Genomic DNA, 19878 nt, shown 5'->3' with positions numbered 1-19878 from the left:
AAAGCACAAGTTTCTGAGAGTTCCTCTGCTTTGAAGGCAGTAGAAAGTAGGGACAAGCCCCGGGGGGAAGTGAGTCTTTGGCGTGGGCTTCCGCAGTGTTCAGAACACGACACTATGTAGCCGCCAAACCCACACGGCCAATTGTTACTATGTAGCCTAGCATATTATCCCCGCGTAAAAAAAACTCCTCCACACATCAGGGAGAGAATAGGCGAGTTCGTTTTGAATCTGCCGGTGCCCCGGGTGAACGGAGTTTACTTATTTTAGACGATTCCATTCGTCCTAAAGAGAGATATACCATCCCGGGGCAGCTTGCAATGCAAAACGAACCCGCTCAATACATTCGCTGTGGCTGATGTCAAGTGACCGACTTCCGCCCCATGTCTTCAGTTCTGCATCAACCGGCAAGCAGTTGAGATACGACGCCAGCGGAGGTAGACGGACAGATGTTGTCAAACGAAGGAATGGAAACCTGACATTAACTTTGAATAGGAAAAGAGAGTAAACGTCGTCGTGGACGCGGTGGTGAAACTGGAGGGAATAGGACGACAGGGAGAAACTGATGAAAACGTTTCATTTGAGGAGGCGGACCCCTGACTGCGTCTTCGATATGCTGAAAGCAGGCCCGGTGTGTTCATACTGTATGTGGAAGTACAGATAGGCTACTGTTTTATCTTTATTCAATCATGAGGATCGGATACATTGTACTTTAAACCGCGTTGGATACACCGCATACTATTTCCTGGCAGCGAGCTAGAGCCAATTTATTTGGTCGTGTGTTTTTTTCAGATAGAAGATACCATATTCTACCCATTTGCACTTTTTTTTTCTTTGGAAGTTGACTTTAAAGTCGAGTATGCTACAGGTTTGTCTCATAGAGCTGGCTTTAAATCGTTCTATAAGATCTGAGTAACGCAGGAGGGGAATCGCTTGAGGTCTAGCCTACTTCATGCCACGCACTGGAGCAGGCCTATCATTTTTGGATGGAGTTTTGAAGTATTATGGCCTAATTTTTGACGTTGCGAACACTTGAATTAGATAGTAATTTTTGTAGATAGGCCAAGCCTATTCATTGTCATTATCTATAGCCTATATATATATACAACTAGTGGAGCATTTCTAAACACCAACAGCTCCTAGTCTATTTCGCTGTTATCTATTCATATGTGGTATTTATCTAAACACAGCGTTTTTTGTGATGCATTTTATCTAACTGTCGTCTGACGTTTCATTGTGGCTCGACATATTCGAATATTTATATCGCAAACGCAATTCTCCAGGTAGTCTTGGCACCCGGCTGAATCCTTGGAGAAAGCTTTCCATTTCGGAATAGACATTATTTTTGTATTTATTCTCTCTTCACACGGAAAATAATTAGTGGCTTCCCCCACGATGAGTTACTTCTACCAAGCAGCAGTGCTTCTATTGCTACGTGGACTCGTCATCTCTGCGGTACTGGGATTGGAAAGCAGTTACTCAGCCGATCTGTCGACCCGTGCTTCTAATGCCGCAATTGTAGCCACTACAGGTAAGTGTGCCAATCCAAGATACACTGTTAACCGATTATTCACGCGTGTTTATCGCTTCGCATTCTCACATAAAGCCACCCTGACGCACAGTCCTTCTGAGAGACTGATGGTAAGCGGGAGTTGTGTCTACGTAGGCAGTCACCCCCCCCCCAGCTAGCAGGTTGTAACGGGCTAATGTGATGCTTCTAGTGGTGCATGGAGAAGTCGGTATACTCTAATTTTGCCAAAACATTTCTAAAAGGCCGCCCGGCAAGGAAAGGCTTGGAACCAAAAGGGTTCTACCTGGAACAAAAAGGTTCTTCAAAGGGTTCTCTTATTGGGACAGCCAGAGAAACCTTTTAGGTTCTAGATAGCACCTTTTTTCTAAGAGTGCAACCCAATCTGTACTGTATAGGCTAATAGTATAGGCCTACTATTGAAATAGATAAATGAGGCTGTCCGCTCATTCACAGGATTTCCCATTGTTTTCAGGTTTTTGCTCTGTCACACTGTTTTAATAGAAAGAACATCCAACTTTGTTGCTTTAAGTCCACAACAATGCTTAAACCACCTCAGACAACTCTAAAGGCATTTTCCCATGGTATTGTTCTTAGTCCCTTGCTATCTTGTGCTCCCGAGTAGCGCAGCGGTCTATGGCACTGCATCTCAGTGCTTGAGGCCTCACTACACCTTGGTTCGAATCCAGGCTGTATCACAACCGGCTGTGATTGGGAGTCCCATAGGGTGGTGCACAATTGGCCCAGCGTCGTCCGGGTTTGGCCGATGTAGGCCGTCATTGTAAATAAGAATTTGTTCTTAACTGACATGAAGGTTAAATTATGTATTTTTTGCCCCAGGTTAGACTGTGTTCACACAAACATTTATTTACCCTGGACTAATCTTTAGCCCTGGGCTAAGGATTCACACGTATATTCCAAAGCCCTGGGCTAACTGACAAGCACAACACGCAGCCAACATTCTATCTCTGTCACGCACCAACGTTATAAGCAATAAGACAGTTATTAACACTTTTTTTCCCCCTCTTGCTTCTGGATTAGCATTTGATTTCCAACAGTGATGGTTTGTATAAACGTTACTGTCTAACCTCGGAAACAATGTTTCACTTTTGAAGTTCGATCTCGCCCCTGTACAGAGAATGCTGTGCAGTGTACAAACGATACATCAACTTTTCGGATTCAGGCGAAATCATGCAATAAGTATTATTTTGGATATATCCAATTAAATGTCAATATAAAAGCTATGGAAACAGGAAAATGTAGCTTTTGCTGTCCTTCGAGCTGCAGAGTTTGGGGGAGGTTCTACTGATGTTTAGTTTGAGAGGGAGAGTGCGAAGATGAGGAGGACCAGAGGTAAGCTTGCTACTGCTTGAATTGATTTTAATAAAAACAATATGTTTCGTTTCCCATGATGAAGCTATTTATGAGAGTTAATGACCTCACAATAAGCCATATTCAAGTAATTTACATATCTTTCATCACTATGATGCGGCAGCTGCGGAGATGGACAGTTCATGGGTGCTGAAAGTAGGCTAATTCGAGAATATTTATTCATTTAACCTGTTAGTGATCCCTTCGCGCGCCAATCCCTTTAGCGGGATCGATTTGACAACATACAGTGAAATTGCAGAGCGCCAAATTCAAACTACAGAAATATCAATATTCAAGATAACAGAAAATATAACTGTAATACATCAAAATAAAGCTTATCCTCTTGTTAATCCAGCCGCAGTGTCAGATTTCAAAAAGGCTTTACGGCAAAAGCAGACCATGCGATTATCTGAGGACAGCGCCCCGCATACAAACACATGAAAATCATTTTCAACCAGGTAGGTGGCGACACGATTAAAAACAGTGTGAAGTGCGTTCCAGTTCACCTGCACCAAACAGTAGAATCCATCTGGAGTGACACTCACAAGAACAGCCGTACTTCTTCATTTCTCAAAAGAAAAACATCAGCCAATTTCTAAAGACTGTTGACATCTAGTGGAAGCCATAGGAACTGCAACCAGGTTCCTATTAAATGGGGCTTTCAATAGAAAACCAATGGGAAATACTATGACCTCAATTTCTTTTCCCCTGGATGGTTTGTCCTCGGGGTTTCACCTGCCAAATCAGTTCTGTTATACTCACAGACATTATTCTAACAGTTTTAGAAACTGCAGAGTTTCTATCAAAATCGACCAATTATATGCATATCCTAGCTTCTGGGCCTGAGTAACAGGCAGTTTACTTTGGGCACGCTTTTCATCCGGATGTGAAAATACTGCCTCCTATCCCTAAGAAGTTTTAATTTGACTTTAGGCTACTAACAACAAGAGGGCTTTGTGTTGGAGCCTATTTCTTCTTATTAAAGAAATAAGAGGTAGGCCTACCTGTTTGATATACAACATTATAGTCGACAATCCATAGACTTTGTCAGCCAATTCATTCAATCACGTGCACCTCTTCAATAGCTCAGTGTCAGTGAAGAGCTTAGTGTGTTAAGTTAAAACCAGGGCTTGAATTTACATTTTTACATTTACAGTCATTTAGCAGACGCTCTTATCCAGAGCGACTTACAGTAGTGAATGAATACATTTCATACAATTTCATACATTTTTTTTTTTTTTCTGTGCTGGCCCCCCATGGGAATCAAACCCACAACCCTGGTGTTGCAAACACCATGCTCTACCAACTGAGCTACAGGGAAGGTTAGGGGTGTATGTAATGGTATTGTGGGTTTTGTTCAAGAAAATGTCTAAAAGCATAGGCCTACCCTTTGTTAGCTTAAAATAAAACTAAAAATATTGGACCTGATTATATAAAGCAATCTATAACGACGCTTTAGTCCCCAATGCTTTGAACTAGAAACAAGCTGTAAAATGTCGGTGCGGGGCGGCAGGTAGCCTAGTGGTTAGAGTGTAGTGCCAGTAACCTTAAGGTTGCTGGATCAAATCCCCAAGCTGACATGGTAAAAATCCATCGTTCTGCCCCTGAACAAGGCAGGTAACCCACTGTTCCTCGGTAGGCCATCATTGTAAATAAGAATTTGTTCTTAATTGATGTCCCTAGTTAAATAAAAGTTAAATGTAAAGAAAAAAAAAAGTGTGACTCCAGTTATGGGATATCTTTGGTTTGTCTCTGACATTTGGACCTTCAATAGCTGAGGAGGCATTTTTAATTTTTTTTAGAACTTTGCTTGGGAAGTAGTGTGATTCTGTCACTATCAATTGACGTTCGACATTTCAATAGGCTATTAAACAACTTACTAACTCTAAATGTGACCTGTTTAAAGAAGCTAGGTGTATGTCGCAAGTCACTACTTCGCAGGAGAGGCATTTTATATATATATATAATTTTTAAAAATGTCTTTTTAATCAAAATGCATTTTTTTGGGCTGAAATGCCTTCTGGAACATGTGAACTTTCAAGTGCCTTAATAACAAATATGCCATTTGTAAATGCGAATAAAATTGTTCAATCACGAGCCATGATTGGATGAGAGAGTGCATGGGCTGGACCTACACCTTCTCTGGATTGGTCTGCCATGTAGCGGGCTTCTGTCTATTACATTAGCTGCTCAGTATGTGTAGATAATCTTTGCTACCGCAGCTTTTTTTAAAGATATAATGTTAGCTATGGAGAACTGCAAAAGTGTTGCTACTGCTCTCAACAACATTGCTGCCCTAAATTCAGCAGGTGCTATCGACAAAGATCAGTGGGAATAAGTTGTGATGGACAACTTTCTGCACACGGTCAGTGTAAACCAGAGTGACTTGACACAACAGTCCAAACAAGCTAGCTAGCTACAAACAACGGAAAAGACAGGCTGCTATGAATCGTTCATCCATGTATATGGGTAAGAGTCTAGCTACATTTTCAGATATTATACGTAAAAAAAATTCTCAGTCGTGTTTATTGCAAGTTAAAGCGTACTGTTACCTAGCTAGCGAACGTTAGTTTGCTGGCTCGCTTGCTAACGTTACGTGTATGATCTGTGTACTAATATTATTAGTATCTCAGAAATACATTTGCATTGCTAGTTATAGCTAGCTAGTTAGTTAACATTGAACCAAGTTGGTTAACATTGAACCAAGTTGGTTAGCTTTAACTTTGAACCTAGCTAGTTAACATTGAACCAAGTTGGTTAGCTTTAGCTACCTGCTGATTCATACTACAGCATTTTATGCATGTGGCTAGCTATGACAATCCGTTTGTACTGTAGCTATGGGTTGGGATTATGGTTTATTGTTTAGCTAGCTAGCTATCTACATGTCTAAACAAAAGTCTCCACTTCGCCAGATGATTACATGACCCATTAAGTTAGCCAGATGTGTCTGGGGGTGATTACAACCATCTATTGTATTTCATGAACATGTGTACATGTCTAGACAATAGTAACCCATGCACTTAGCTAGATGTGGCTGGGGGGTGGTTAGCTATAGCATTTATTTCACATGACCCATCAATTTAGACCAGTGTGTCGGGGTAAGCATAATAATTATAAAATATCTGGACACTTTCTGGTTTTGATATTGCTATTATGCAAATGTGCACTTAACCATTTCACTGTACCGTTTACACCTGTAACCTTTGCATGTGACAAATAAACAGATTTTATTTGATATAGTGTGTGTTTACCAGAGACGGTAATGTGAAGAACAACATGACCTGCACCAAAGTCGGATTAGGATATAGGTCAAGGACTAGATAAAGTGTATTTTTACCTGGAGTTTTTCCTTATTGTAGGCTACTACTTTCAACACTTTTAATCTTGAAATGTTTGGTTCTTTACTACGCTACCTTACTCACTCTGTTTAGCACATGGCCTCAGAGGAATTCTTAAAGAGATGGGTGGGGCTAAGGCTTAAGAGGGTGTGAACAATGCCAAATAGGTGTAGACAAAGAAAGGCTCTCCAGTAGGTGTAACAAAATATTCAAGGGCCATTTTCTCAAAGTGGTGTTACAAGTTTATCTACTTTCAAAGCAGAATTACTTTCCCATTGTTCCTCATTTGTAGTGTATGATATACTATTTTGTAGCTCTGAGTCTCTACTCTTATCCAATGTAAAAAAATAAATAAAATAAAACATTTTCAGGCCGAATTGAGGCGGTCGGTCCCAAATCAGTCAGGATCAAGCCAGGTACCCTGAAAAGGAACGGAAATGAATTCATGGCTATTGCCTGTCATTTAAGAAATAAATTGACGCATTTGTGACATGCTGACAGGAGCACTCAGGATTTCAACAACTCATCAACAACAGCACTTCAACATGCCTATATATTTCGCATTTAGGATGTAAAAAATGTATAATGAAACAAAAAATCCCTTATTAGGCTATACATTAATTCTACAGTGCATTTAAATTCACGTTTAGAAACAAGCCTTTGGCGAGTCTTTGGTTTGAGGATCATGTGGTGAGCTATGCATGCCTAGTTTGTTAATTTAGGCTAGCAGCTGCTCTTAAATCCCCATAACCTAATCACAGTCAACACATCTATTTTGTAACAACAATATCATGGAATAAAATAGAATCATTTAGAAAATGATAGTTTCCCAAATGAAAAAAGGTCACTGCATATAGACCAACCTGATGATATGCGGCTGCTGTGTTAAACAACTAATGGCTTTTTATCCAATTCATTGTTGATCAGATACTTCAGTTGTAACTGTTTCTGTTGTGCTCCATTTGTTCAGTTGATAGACACTTTTATTACCGTTCTAAACCTAGACTATCCTGTTTTTTTAAAACAACATCCTGTATAGAAATCAAAAGGTCTCCGGTGCTGCAGCATGCGCTCATTCGTTGTCATGCTCTGTTGTGGTATTAAGAAATATTCTGCTTATCTCCAGTCATGTAAAACGACGTAGAATTGATTAAAATGCGTCTATAAAAGGCTGTTTTTTTTGCTCAGACCGCAAATAAGATGTTAGGTTCATGCAGTCCTTTTATTATAATATTTATCTTTTCATCCACAACCTCCTGGCTACTTTTCCATGTAATGCTTACAAAATAAAGAACAGTTTCTAAAACTGCATCTCTGAGGCTCTGGTCTGTCCTAGGAGTGAGGGTAAACAGTAGGCATGTTCTCTGCTATCAACTAATAATGAAAACAAAGTGTTCTTTCTAGTGTTCAGGTAGAGTCGTGTAAAATATATATTTTACTGAAGGTAAGGCCGTCCATTTTCATTTGAGGTTTGATCTTTCTCCAGGTATCCCTCATTTATAAATAACATTTATAACACTTGGCAAAGTGAGAAGATTTTAGCCAGCCTGCATAGTCACAATTTTTGTTAGGCATAGCGACCAATGTTTCTGCATGAATGAAAGTGTTTTGTTTTTTATCCTCAGATGGAAGGATGAAATGGTATGTTACGCTATTTATCAAAATAAGGTGCAGAACGTCTTGCAGCATATGGAAATGAAGTGACAGGGCAGATTTTGTGATTGAACAGCGAGCATTCTAGGTGTTGTTCTTGACCCTGTTTCACACTCGCAATGTGTTTCTGGGGCTAACCCTGAAAAGTCGGTGCTAACCTTGCTCCGGAACAGGGCCAGCTAGCCCTGGGCTAAGGTTGGTGCTAGCCCACATTAGAATGTGCAAGTGTGAACACTCGCTTAGCCCCGGGCTAAAATCTCCCTTATCCTAGGGCTAAGGAGGCTCTTAGCCCTATGTTAAGGTTCAGTGTGAACGCATTAAGACATTTTGATTTTTGAGTGTAGTTACCCTTTAATTCAAGTGTTCAGGCACCTAGCAATGTTGTTTGGTTCACAGTGTTTCTGTAGCACACATGGAGATGGAGTTTGCAAAAAATAAAAATAAATGGCCACTGGATAGAAGCAAATTATCATGATGTCGTTCTGCCAGGTCTTCATAGGCTACTTTGTAGCTAGTTATCATTTCATTGAGAAGTTTTTTTGGGGAAAGGCTTTCCATCTACCAGAAGACAGTTAGGTCTGTCATTACCATCTCTATATTTTTCCTGTTTCTAATTTGTTTGAAACCCTGACGTTTTACTTCATATTGAGGCATGTCTTACCTTGCTCAAAGTAGCTGAGCCAAAATCACACCATTTAGAAATGTTGAGGGAAATGTTTCATGAACACTTCCTCATATGCGCTCTCCAGTATTGTTTTTCTTATTAGCTTTGTTTCATTGTCTAGCAGCCAAAGGCATTATCCTTGTCATATTAGCTCACCGTGATCGTTGTTGGAACTGTAGATCTTTCAGCATTTCTAATGAACGTTGCCATCTCTGTCCATGAAATCGCTCGCATGTGCGTTTTTTTAGAACTGTGTTTTTTTTCCTGCAAATTGCATTTTGGAACATTTGCGTGTAGGCAAACCGCCGTGTGCACGTCGCTGCGTTTAAAATGTGAAGAAATAATGGTTTATCAACATTTTAAGCTAAATATTGTGATCTGTTCCATCAGCCTTATTCATTTATATGGTCTATACCTCCACGACACTATTTTGAAACGCATCAGTGGGGATTAAGAAGTGAATATACACGCTGTCTACTGGGAAAAAGGTTGGGTGTAGTGCAGAGAATTTTCATCCAACGTTAAAGTGGCACTCGGGTCTCCTTTTTCTTTCACCTCATATAACACCTGATTTACTTAACTTTGTTTACTTTCTTCTCTATTGGTCGATGACATAACTTCCCATACATGCAGGACTTTGGAGTCATGAGTAACTGCATACGTGGAGTGTGTCTGAAAGTGGGCATTGTGAAATAAGTGGGAGGATCAACACAAGTGGGTGTATGGAAACCTAACAGGTAATTGGGCAGATTGGTATGCATTATCTATTGTTTTTGATGGTAGACCTACATTATGATCAAATAGCCACAGTAGCCTACTTGGCCGCTGTTAAAACTAACTTAAAGCAGCTACAGCCTCAGTGTTCACAGTAAATGAGCGCTGGAAGTTGCACAGAATTTTCACAACGTTGAAGTTTGTGCTCAGCAGACCTGAAATTTGCTCAGTGCCCAGAGGGAATATGGCTGGTAACCCAGTATCAGGTTTGGATTGGGTTTTACAGCGGTGATGATGACGGGGGTTTGGTTTATGCCCACACAGGACAGGAGCCTGTAGGATCAGTGAGGGACAAGCAGGCAGCTCAACAAAAGGCTGTACAACTGGGATGGGCATGGCCGTGTAGACTCCATAACCCCCAACCCCATGCCATAAATGTCTCAAACACTTTCAACCCTGTCACTTTCACACACGTCTTTATGTAAGTGGGAAGGCAGATTAGGTAGTAACTGCTTATAGATGAAACATGCTCACTGGGTATGTCTTATAGATGAAACATGCTCACTGGGTATGTCTTATAGATGAAACATGCTCACTGGGTATGTCTTATAGATGGAACATGCTCACTGGGCATGTCTTATAGATGAAACATGCTCACTTGGCATGTCTTATAGATGAAACATGCTCACTGGGTATGTCTTATAGATGAAACATGCTCACTTGGCATGTCTTATAGATGAAACATGCTCACTGGGTATGTCTTGTAGATGAAACATGCTCACTGGGCATGTCTTATAGATGAAACATGCTCACTGGGTATGTCTTATAGATGAAACATGCTCACTGGGTATGTCTTATAGATGAAACATGCTCACTTGGCATGTCTTCTAGATGAAACATGCTCACTTGGCATGTCTTATAGATGAAACATGCTCACTGGGCATGGCTTATAGATGAAACATGCTCACTTGGCATGTCTTATAGATGAAACATGCTCACTTGGCATGTCTTCTAGATGAAACATGCTCACTTGGCATGTCTTATAGATGAAACATGCTCACTGGGCATGTCTTATAGATGAAACATGCTCACTTGGCATGTCTTATAGATGAAACATGCTCACTGGGCATGTCTTATAGATGAAACATGCTCACTGGGCATGTCTTATAGATGAAACATGCTCACTTGGCATGTCTTATAGATGAAACATGCTCACTTGGCATGTCTTCTAGATGAAACATGCTCACTTGGCATGTCTTATAGATGAAACATGCTCACTTGGCATGTCTTATAGATGAAACATGCTCACTTGGCATGTCTTATAGATGAAACATGCTCACTTGGCATGTCTTCTAGATGAAACATGCTCACTTGGCATGTCTTATAGATGAAACATGCTCACTTGGCATGTCTTATAGATGAAACATGCTCACTTGGCATGTCTTCTAGATGAAACATGCTCACTTGGCATGTCTTATAGATGAAACATGCTCACTGGGCATGTCTTATAGATGAAACATGCTCACTGGGCATGTCTTATAGATGAAACATGCTCACTTGGCATGTCTTATAGATGAAACATGCTCACTGGGCATGTCTTATAGATGAAACATGCTCACTGGGCATGTCTTATAGATGAAACATGCTCACTGGGTTTCACTTTTGGCACATCATTTTGAATCATGATAGAAGTGGTCTGTGGAAGCCTCTACCGTTCATGAAGTATACCCTGAACAGCATCATGAAGTATACCCTGAACAGCATCATGAAGTATACCCTGAACAGCATCATGAAGTATACCCATCATGAAGTATACCCTGAACAGCATCAGAAGTGAAATGGAGCCGTATTTGGAGGCATGTCAAAATAAAGACCTGCAAGCATCAAGTGCTCTTCTCCACTGAATGGTATGAAGGTTGTCAAGTCTATTGAAAGTGCACTGGCTTGCCACACAGCTTTTAAAAATCTAAGTAAATATTTGGTTGAAAGTGTTCAGGCTCCTGTGAAATATTGTGTGTTGTTATAAGCAGAATGGTTGTAGACCTACGACACAGACCCAGTGTGGTTGAATATGGGTTCGACAGTAGGCATTAGAAGCCTGCTTCTCCTGTCCTTATCCAGAGCAAATAGATAAGGCCTCCATAAACAAGGCTCACTTTAGGTGACTTGCAGAACTCATATTTACATATAGTGACTTGTGTACTCAGCTGGGTATTAGCTAAAGTATACGAGGTTACCTGCCCAGATATAAAGGCTCTTCTAGATATTTCCCCGCTGGCTGTTAGTTGACAATAATCTGTGGTGAAATAAGAGATGAAAAACACTAATTTCTGCAGAACTTCCACTTCCCGCAGTTGAAATATTTATAGACAATAATTATTCAAACGTAAAACTAGGCCATGAAATTTGTAAAAAAAAATATATAAAAAAATGTTTAGCCCACACTTGAAAGATAAGCCTATAAACCCAGTCTCAAAGTTTTCAAAACATCTCTCCTCTGTAATATCTGTTTAAGCTATTTGTGAAATAAATAAATGTACGTTTTAAAACGACAAAACCATGCCCTTAAAATAAAGTGATATCTTAATTAAGGTGAAAGCATGCTTGTCTTTTCCACGACATCAACTGTGGAAAGGGATTTCTAACAGCGTGGGTGTCAGGAGGACTGTCCGCTTTTCCTCCCAGTGGGCCTTGTACTGACCACAGGAGGTTGGTGACACTTTGATTAGGGAGGACAGACTCATGGTAATGGCTGAAGTGGAATGCTATCAAATACATCAAACTCGTGGTTTCCATGTGTTTGATCCTATTCCATTTGTTCTGTTCCAGCCATTATTATGAGCTGTCCTCCTCTCAGAAGCCTCCTGTGATGCTGTGTGTGTGTGTGTGTGTGTGTGTGTGTGTGTGTGTGTGTGTGTGTGTGTGTGTGTGTGTCAAATTAAATGTATTGGTCGCTTACACACATTTAGCAGATGTTATCGCTCGTGTAGTGAAATGTTGTGTTCCTTCCTGTCTCCAACAATACAGAACAATACACGCAAATCCCAACAATAAAAATAAAAGAATTAAGAAATATATGTAATAGTCCGCAATATATTTACAGTATATGATGTGTATAGACGTTATCAACAGTATACAGTATGAATAGAAACGGTGTGTACAGCAGTAGTTATATAGGATGGTGTGTATAGACAGTAGTTATATAGGATGGTGTGTATAGACAGTAGTTATATAGGATGATGTGTACAGCAGTAGTTATATAGGATGGTGTGTATAGACAGTAGTTATATGGGATGGTGTGTATAGACAGTAGTTATACAGGATGGTGTGTATAGACAGTAGTTATATAGGATGGTGTGAATAGACAGTAGTTATATAGGATGGTGTGTATAGACAGTAGTTATATAGGATGGTGTGTATAGACAGTATAGACAGTAGTTATATAGGATGGTGTGCATAGACAGTAGTTATATAGGATGGTGTGTATAGACAGTAGTTATATAGGATGGTGTGTATAGACAGTAGTTATATAGGATGGTGTGTATAGACAGTAGTTATATAGGATGGTGTGTATAGACAGTAGTTATACAGGATGGTGTGTATAGACAGTATAGACAGTAGTTATATAGGATGGTGTGTATAGACAGTAGTTATATAGGATGATGTGTACAGCAGTAGTTATATAGGATGGTGTGTATAGACAGTAGTTATATGGGATGGTGTGTATAGACAGTAGTTATATAGGATGGTGTGTATAGACATTATGGACAGTAGTTATATAGGATGTTGTGTATAGACAGTAATTATATAGGATGGTGTGTATAGACAGTTATTATATAGGATGGTGTGTATAGACAGTAGTTTTATAGGATGGTGTGTATAGACAGTAGTTATATAGGATGGTGTGTATAGACAGTATGGGCAGTAGTTATATAGGATGGTGTGTATAGACATTATGGACAGTAGTTATATAGGATGGTGTGAATAGACAGTAGTTATACAGGATGGTGTGTATAGACAGTAGTTATATAGGATGGTGTGTATAGACAGTAGTTATATAGGATGGTGTGTATAGACAGTATAGACAGTAGTTATATAGGATGGTGTGAATAGACAGTAGTTATATAGAATGGTGTGTATAGACAGTAGTTATATAGGATGGTGTGTATAGACAGTAGTTATATAGGATGGTGTGTATAGACAGTAGTTATATAGGATGGTGTGTATAGACAGTAGTTATATAGGATGGTGTGTATAGACAGTAGTTATACAGGATGGTGTGTATAGACAGTAGTTATATAGGATGGTGTGTATAGGCAGTAGTTATATAGGATGGTGTGTATAGACAGTAGTTATATAGGATGGTGTGTATAGACAGTAGTTATATAGGATGGTGTGTATAGACAGTATAGACAGTAGTTATATAGGATGGTGTGAATAGACAGTAGTTATATAGGATGGTGTGTATAGACAGTATAGACAGTAGTTATATAGGATGGTGTGAATAGACAGTAGTTATACAGGATGGTGTGTATAGGCAGTAGTTATATAGGATGGTGTGTATAGACAGTAGTTATATAGGATGGTGTGTATAGACAGTAGTTATATAGGATGGTGTGTATAGACAGTATAGACAGTAGTTATATAGGATGGTGTGAATAGACAGTAGTTATATAGGATGGTGTGTATAGACAGTAGTTATATAGGATGGTGTGTATAGACAGTAGTTATATAGGATGATGTGTATAGACAGTAGTTATATAGGATGGTGTGTATAGACAGTAGTTATACAGGATGGTGTGTATAGACAGTAGTTATATAGGATGGTGTGTATAGACAGTAGTTATATAGGATGGTGTGTATAGACAGTAGTTATATAGGATGGTGTGTATAGACAGTAGTTATATAGGATGGTGTGTATAGACAGTAGTTATACAGGATGGTGTGTATAGACAGTAGTTATATAGGATGGTGTGTATAGACAGTATAGACAGTAGTTATATAGGATGGTGTGTATAGACATTATGGACAGTAGTTATATAGGATGGTGTGTATAGACAGTAGTTATATAGGATGGTGTGAATAGACAGTAGTTATATAGGATGGTGTGTATAGACAGTAGTTATATAGGATGGTGTGTATAGACAGTAGTTATACAGGATGGTGTGTGTAGACAGTAGTTAAATAGGATGGTGTGTATAGACAGTATAGACAGTAGTTATATAGGATGGTGTGTATAGACATTATGGACAGTAGTTATATAGGATGGTGTGTATAGACAGTAGTTTTATAGGATGGTGTGTATAGACAGTAGTTGTATAGGATGGTGTGTATAGACAGTAGTTATACAGGATGCTTTGTGTAGACAGTAGTTATACAGGATGGTTTGTATAGACAGTAGTTATAAAGGATGGTGTGTATAGACAGTAGTTATAAAGGATGGTGTGTATAGACAGTAGTTTTATAGGATGGTGTGTATAGACAGTAGTTGTATAGGATGGTGTGTATAGACAGTAGTTATACAGGATGGTTTGTGTAGACAGTAGTTCTATAGGATGGTGTGTATAGACACTATGGACGGTATATGAATAGAAAAGGTATGCAGTAGTTATAGTACCTTCAGAAAGTATTCACATCCTTTCACTTTTTGTTGTGTTAAAGCCTGTATTAAATGCTGATTTTTTAAAATACTATTCCATTTGTTCTGTTCCAGCCATTATTATGAGCTGTCCTCCCCTATCTTGAGTACGTTCTTGTGAGGACGAGTGTGTGGAGAATGCATAAAACAATACATTCGAGAAGCACTCACACTTCCCTTACTGTGTTAGCTCACTCTTGACGCATTCACTGAACCGTCTTCCTGCCAGGACAGCGATGGCAATAGAAACGAAACAATATGTAAACAAAGCAACTATTTTACTTCATAACTATCAGCTAGCTATATGTGAATCGTTATGTAGCTAACCAGCTAGTTAAACAGGCAAAAATGACCTAAAACAAATATTATGCAAGATGCATGTCAATTCTTCGTGGGTAGCTAGGTACCAATTCTTTGTGGCTAAAGGAAAGTGCTAGTAGCTAGCCAGTTATCCCTATTTACTTATTATGGACTTGCTATCTACGGTACGTAGGCAGGTAAACATGCCAAAATTAACACGGAATGTATTTATTAACGTATCAAGATAAAATATTCTAGTCAGGCAACATATGAGATGTGAATAGGCAACATTTCATTTCGAGGTCGGAGTGTATTTTCTCTCGCTTTAGCTCAAATAATAACTACCGTTTTTACGTGGTTGAGTCATATTTCTTTGCATACTTCACGTTGAAGCTTGCGTCGACGCATGATTTCAAATGTGTACAAACGGAGTACACATTCGACAAGTGCCCTCCGTGCTCCGTTTCAAATACTTTGATTTGGACTCATCCTCCGACCCTCCGATGCTGCAATTTGCGTGCTCAGAGCACGGTAGTATGCATTTTGAGAAACACCCAATGTCTATGTGGACTTCCTCACATTTTAATGAAATGCCGCTGTTTATTTAACTTGTTTAGTGTTTCAACTAAGCCCTTGCCTCTTTCTCCTAGAGTGGAACACAGTGTTCTGAAATTATGTCTGGAAGATGACAGTCCTTAAGAGAAGTAACTTTTTACATAAGCTTTCATTGGACTCCGAGAAACTCCTGTATTTACTGTAACAGGTTTTATGAGTGGGTTACTCAAAGATGGATGTTTAGACCATTTTGAAGAGGCTGAAATATTTTTTAGGCTATTTTTACAGTGTTCGTCCCTCAACGCTCTTAGTAACAGCCCACTAAAAGCCTGTGAGTTTGGAGAAAACCCACTCTCTCTATTGCTCTGTTATGAAGCTAAGTACACAGTGTCCATCTCAGCATTGATATGGTTATCTCTCTGAACAGAGCGGGAATTAATGAGGTGATTTGTTTGAAAGGAAGGTGAACATTTGCCTCTCTCCTAGGGCTTGTTGACTCGGACTCTGAAGTTCGGTGGAAGGAATTGGAATTCAGGATTTGCATTTTTAGGGACTCTCATTTTCTTCTTAGTTACTTTGGCTGTCCTTTTTCTTTTTCGACCAAAACCAGGTATTTTCTGCTGCTGCAGGGTCAGGGGTGAATTTCAGGGTTCCACGTGACAGCGCGACCGTCAAGTGGACCGCCTCACAATTCTGTGGCTCTATGTATTTTAGCTCCTTTACTGTTTCAGCAAACAAACTCATTCTGTCTCTACAGAGAGGAACACACAGTTCTCAAGTCATCCATCCAGAGGAAACTAACACTTCAAACGGAATGAACATTCAGTTCAACCGAACAATGATATCAAATCCATAAAAAAACGGACCTTGCCAAAGAACTCAACAGTCAAGCCACCAACCCAAAAACTTTTAAACTTTAAACAGAGATTCCTTCTCCAAACTAATGTCTTGAACAACCCCTTGTCTCAATTTCCATACTGAATGCACTTATTGTTAGTCACTCTGGATAAGGGTATCTGCTAAATGACAAGATTGCATACTGTAACCCTGCCCTGACCACAGAGTCCATCCACTGAGAGTTTCTTCTCTTAGGTAAGGTTGGTGGGACTGTGACGTAGGTCCAGAGTTTCACGTCACTCCGTCAGACTGTCTGTTCTGCTGACCCTAGGCAGCTGGTTCTGACCTCCATCAGGGGCTTCGGGGGTAGAGAGCCGCCCTATTAGGGACAGACTCCAGTCCCAATGGAACCAGGGTGTATTTATAACCAATGTTCCCTCTAAGCTGCACGCTTGCGTGGGCGTGCAGCTCCCCGGGACTGCTGTGCAGAAGCAATATCAACGTGTGCTGAGAACCACGAGATTGGACTCCTCTCAACGTTCTAGAGATTTCCCCGCTAACACTATCAACGTTTCTCTTCACTGTGGAAATTGCGATCGAATCAACGCAATATTAGCCACTTTCAATGCAACGTACCGAAACTAAACGAACTATGCAAGACTTAGTATGCAAAACTAACTATACAAGATATTTTTGTTGTAGGCAGAAGGCATCGTAGTAGGATTGCATTGACTGGCACCACTCAGGCATGTGCTCTACACAGACCGAGAAAGCGAGAGCTACATGAAGTGTCATGTGCACTTGTGTTCATATCCTTTGCGAGTGAGTGAATTATTAGCCCAGTTATAGGTCATTTGTAGTCAGCAATGGGGGAGGGATTTTGCTTCCTACAAGAGCACAAAACGTGTGCATTTCTTATGGAGCCAAATAGCTGCCAAAAGGTTAAACATACGTATCGTTAGGATCGTAAGAAAATCCATATGTAAATTGTTAGGATCGTAAGAAAAACCATGCGTGGAACTTGAAACGTAACAGTTAAATTACATCTGTAAACATACAAACCCTATGAATGAACACTTACACATTCAATTCTTACTGCATGCCTCCAGAAGGGCATCTTCTGAGGCTGAGGGGGGCTTTTCTCATGGCGCATGGGGCTGCATGGAGATCACAAGCTATTCAACTGGGCAGCAGTATCGCGACGGAGGGAATAGCCTATACGGAGACTACCTAAGACCACTGCAACAGAGTTATTGTAAAGTGTGGGAATAAGATTATGCCAGACTTAGCCTATGTTTAACCTCTCCCTTGTTCATTTCAATGTCTATATGTTCATGACCCGATTCATATCAAAATATTATATAAAAAAATTATTTTGAGTGGCAAAGACTCCAGTGGGGTCATACATAATTCATAGATTCACCAAACATCTATTATTATGTTGATTCATTATTCCTGGGATATACGACTGGTTATGATTCATTATTCCTGGTAGATACTACTGGTTATGATTCATTATTCCTGGTAGATACTACTGGTTATGATTTATTATTCCTGGTAGATACTGCTGGTTATGATTCATTATTCCTGGTAGATACTACTGGTTATGATTCATTATTCCTGGTAGATACTGCTGGTTATGATCCATTATTCCTGGTAGATACTGCTGGTTATGATTCATTATTCCTGGTAGATACTGCTGGTTATGATTCATTATTCCTGGTAGATACGGCTGGTTATGATCCATTGTTCCTTGTAGATACTGCTGGTTATGATTCATTATTCCTGGTAGATACTGCTGGTTATTATTCCTGGGATATACGACTGGTTATGATCCATTATTCCTGGTAGATACTACTGGTTATGATTCATTATTCCTGGTAGATACTGCTGGTTATGATCCATTATTCCTGGGATATACTACTGGTTATGAATCATTATTCCTGGTAGATACTACTGGTTATGATCCATTATTCCTGGTAGATACTGCTGGTTATGAATCATTATTCCTGGTAGATACTGCTGGTTATGATTCATTATTCCTGGGATATACTACTGGTTATGATTCATTATTCCTGGTAGATACTGCTGGTTATGAATCATTATTCCTGGTAGATACAACTGGTTATGAATCATTATTCCTGGTAGATACTACTGGTTCTGATTCATTATTCCTGGTAGATACTGCTGGTTATGAATCATTATTCCTGGTAGATACTACTGGTTATGATTCATTATTCCTGGTAGATACGGCTGGTTATGATTCATTATTCCTGGTAGATACTGCTGGTTATGATCCATTATTCCTGGTAGATACTGCTGGTTATGATTCATTATTCCTGGGATATACTACTGGTTATGATTCATTATTCCTGGTAGATACTACTGGTTATGATTCATTATTCCTGGTAGATACTGCTGGTTATGAATCATTATTCCTGGTAGATACAACTGGTTATGAATCATTATTCCTGGTAGATACTACTGGTTCTGATTCATTATTCCTGGTAGATACTGCTGGTTATGAATCATTATTCCTGGTAGATACTACTGGTTATGATTCATTATTCCTGGTAGATACTGCTGGTTATGAATCATTATTCCTGGTAGATACTGCTGGTTATGATCCATTATTCCTGGTAGATACTGCTGGTTATGATTCATTATTCCTGGTAGATACTGCTGGTTATGATCCATTATTCCTGGTAGATACTACTGGTTATGATTCATTATTCCTGGGATATACTACTGGTTATGATTCATTATTCCTGGTAGATACTGCTGGTTATGATTCATTATTCCTGGTAGATACTGCTGGTTATGATTCATTATTCCTGGGATATACTACTGGTTATGATTCATTATTCCTGGTAGATACTGCTGGTTATGAATCATTATTCCTGGTAGATACTGCTGGTTATGATTCATTATTCCTGGTAGATACTGCTGGTTATGATTCATTATTCCTGGTAGATACTGCTGGTTATGATTCATTATTCCTGGTAGATACTACTGGTTATGATCCATTATTCCTGGTAGATACTGCTGGTTATGATTCATTATTCCTGGTAGATACTGCTGGTTATTATTCCTGGGATATACGACTGGTTATGATCCATTATTCCTGGTAGATGCATCTAAAAAGGCTGTTTACCGATTGTTATGAAAACTTGAAATCGGCCCTAATAAATCGACCATGCCGATCGGTCGACCTCTAGTTTTGGGTGACAAGCCAAATTTCTGTTGCGCCTTCTTCACCACACTGTCTGTGTGGGTGGACCAT

General features: G+C 39.6%; 1 protein-coding gene across 3 annotated transcripts in view; it reads left to right on the top strand.

The window, feature by feature from the left end:
* Window positions 1–252: 252 nt before the first annotated feature.
* The window catches only part of LOC115198108 (stromal interaction molecule 2), a 79846-nt gene continuing 60220 nt past the window's right edge, over window positions 253–19878 (top strand). Inside the window, exon 1 of one of the 3 annotated variants that reach the window (XM_029759793.1) lies at window positions 253–1528. In XM_029759793.1, coding sequence (XP_029615653.1) covers window positions 1393–1528 — 136 coding nt within the window. In that variant the 5' untranslated portion in view covers window positions 253–1392. The remainder of the gene's footprint in view (window positions 1529–19878) is intronic. The other 2 variants (XM_029759795.1, XM_029759794.1) reach the window with 2 other exon arrangements.

Source organism: Salmo trutta, chromosome 8 (assembly GCF_901001165.1).
Source record: "Salmo trutta chromosome 8, fSalTru1.1, whole genome shotgun sequence".
Classification (NCBI taxonomy): domain Eukaryota; kingdom Metazoa; phylum Chordata; class Actinopteri; order Salmoniformes; family Salmonidae; genus Salmo; species Salmo trutta.
Note: the sequence above shows the minus strand (reverse complement) of the source record. Positions and strands in the feature narration are given on the sequence as shown.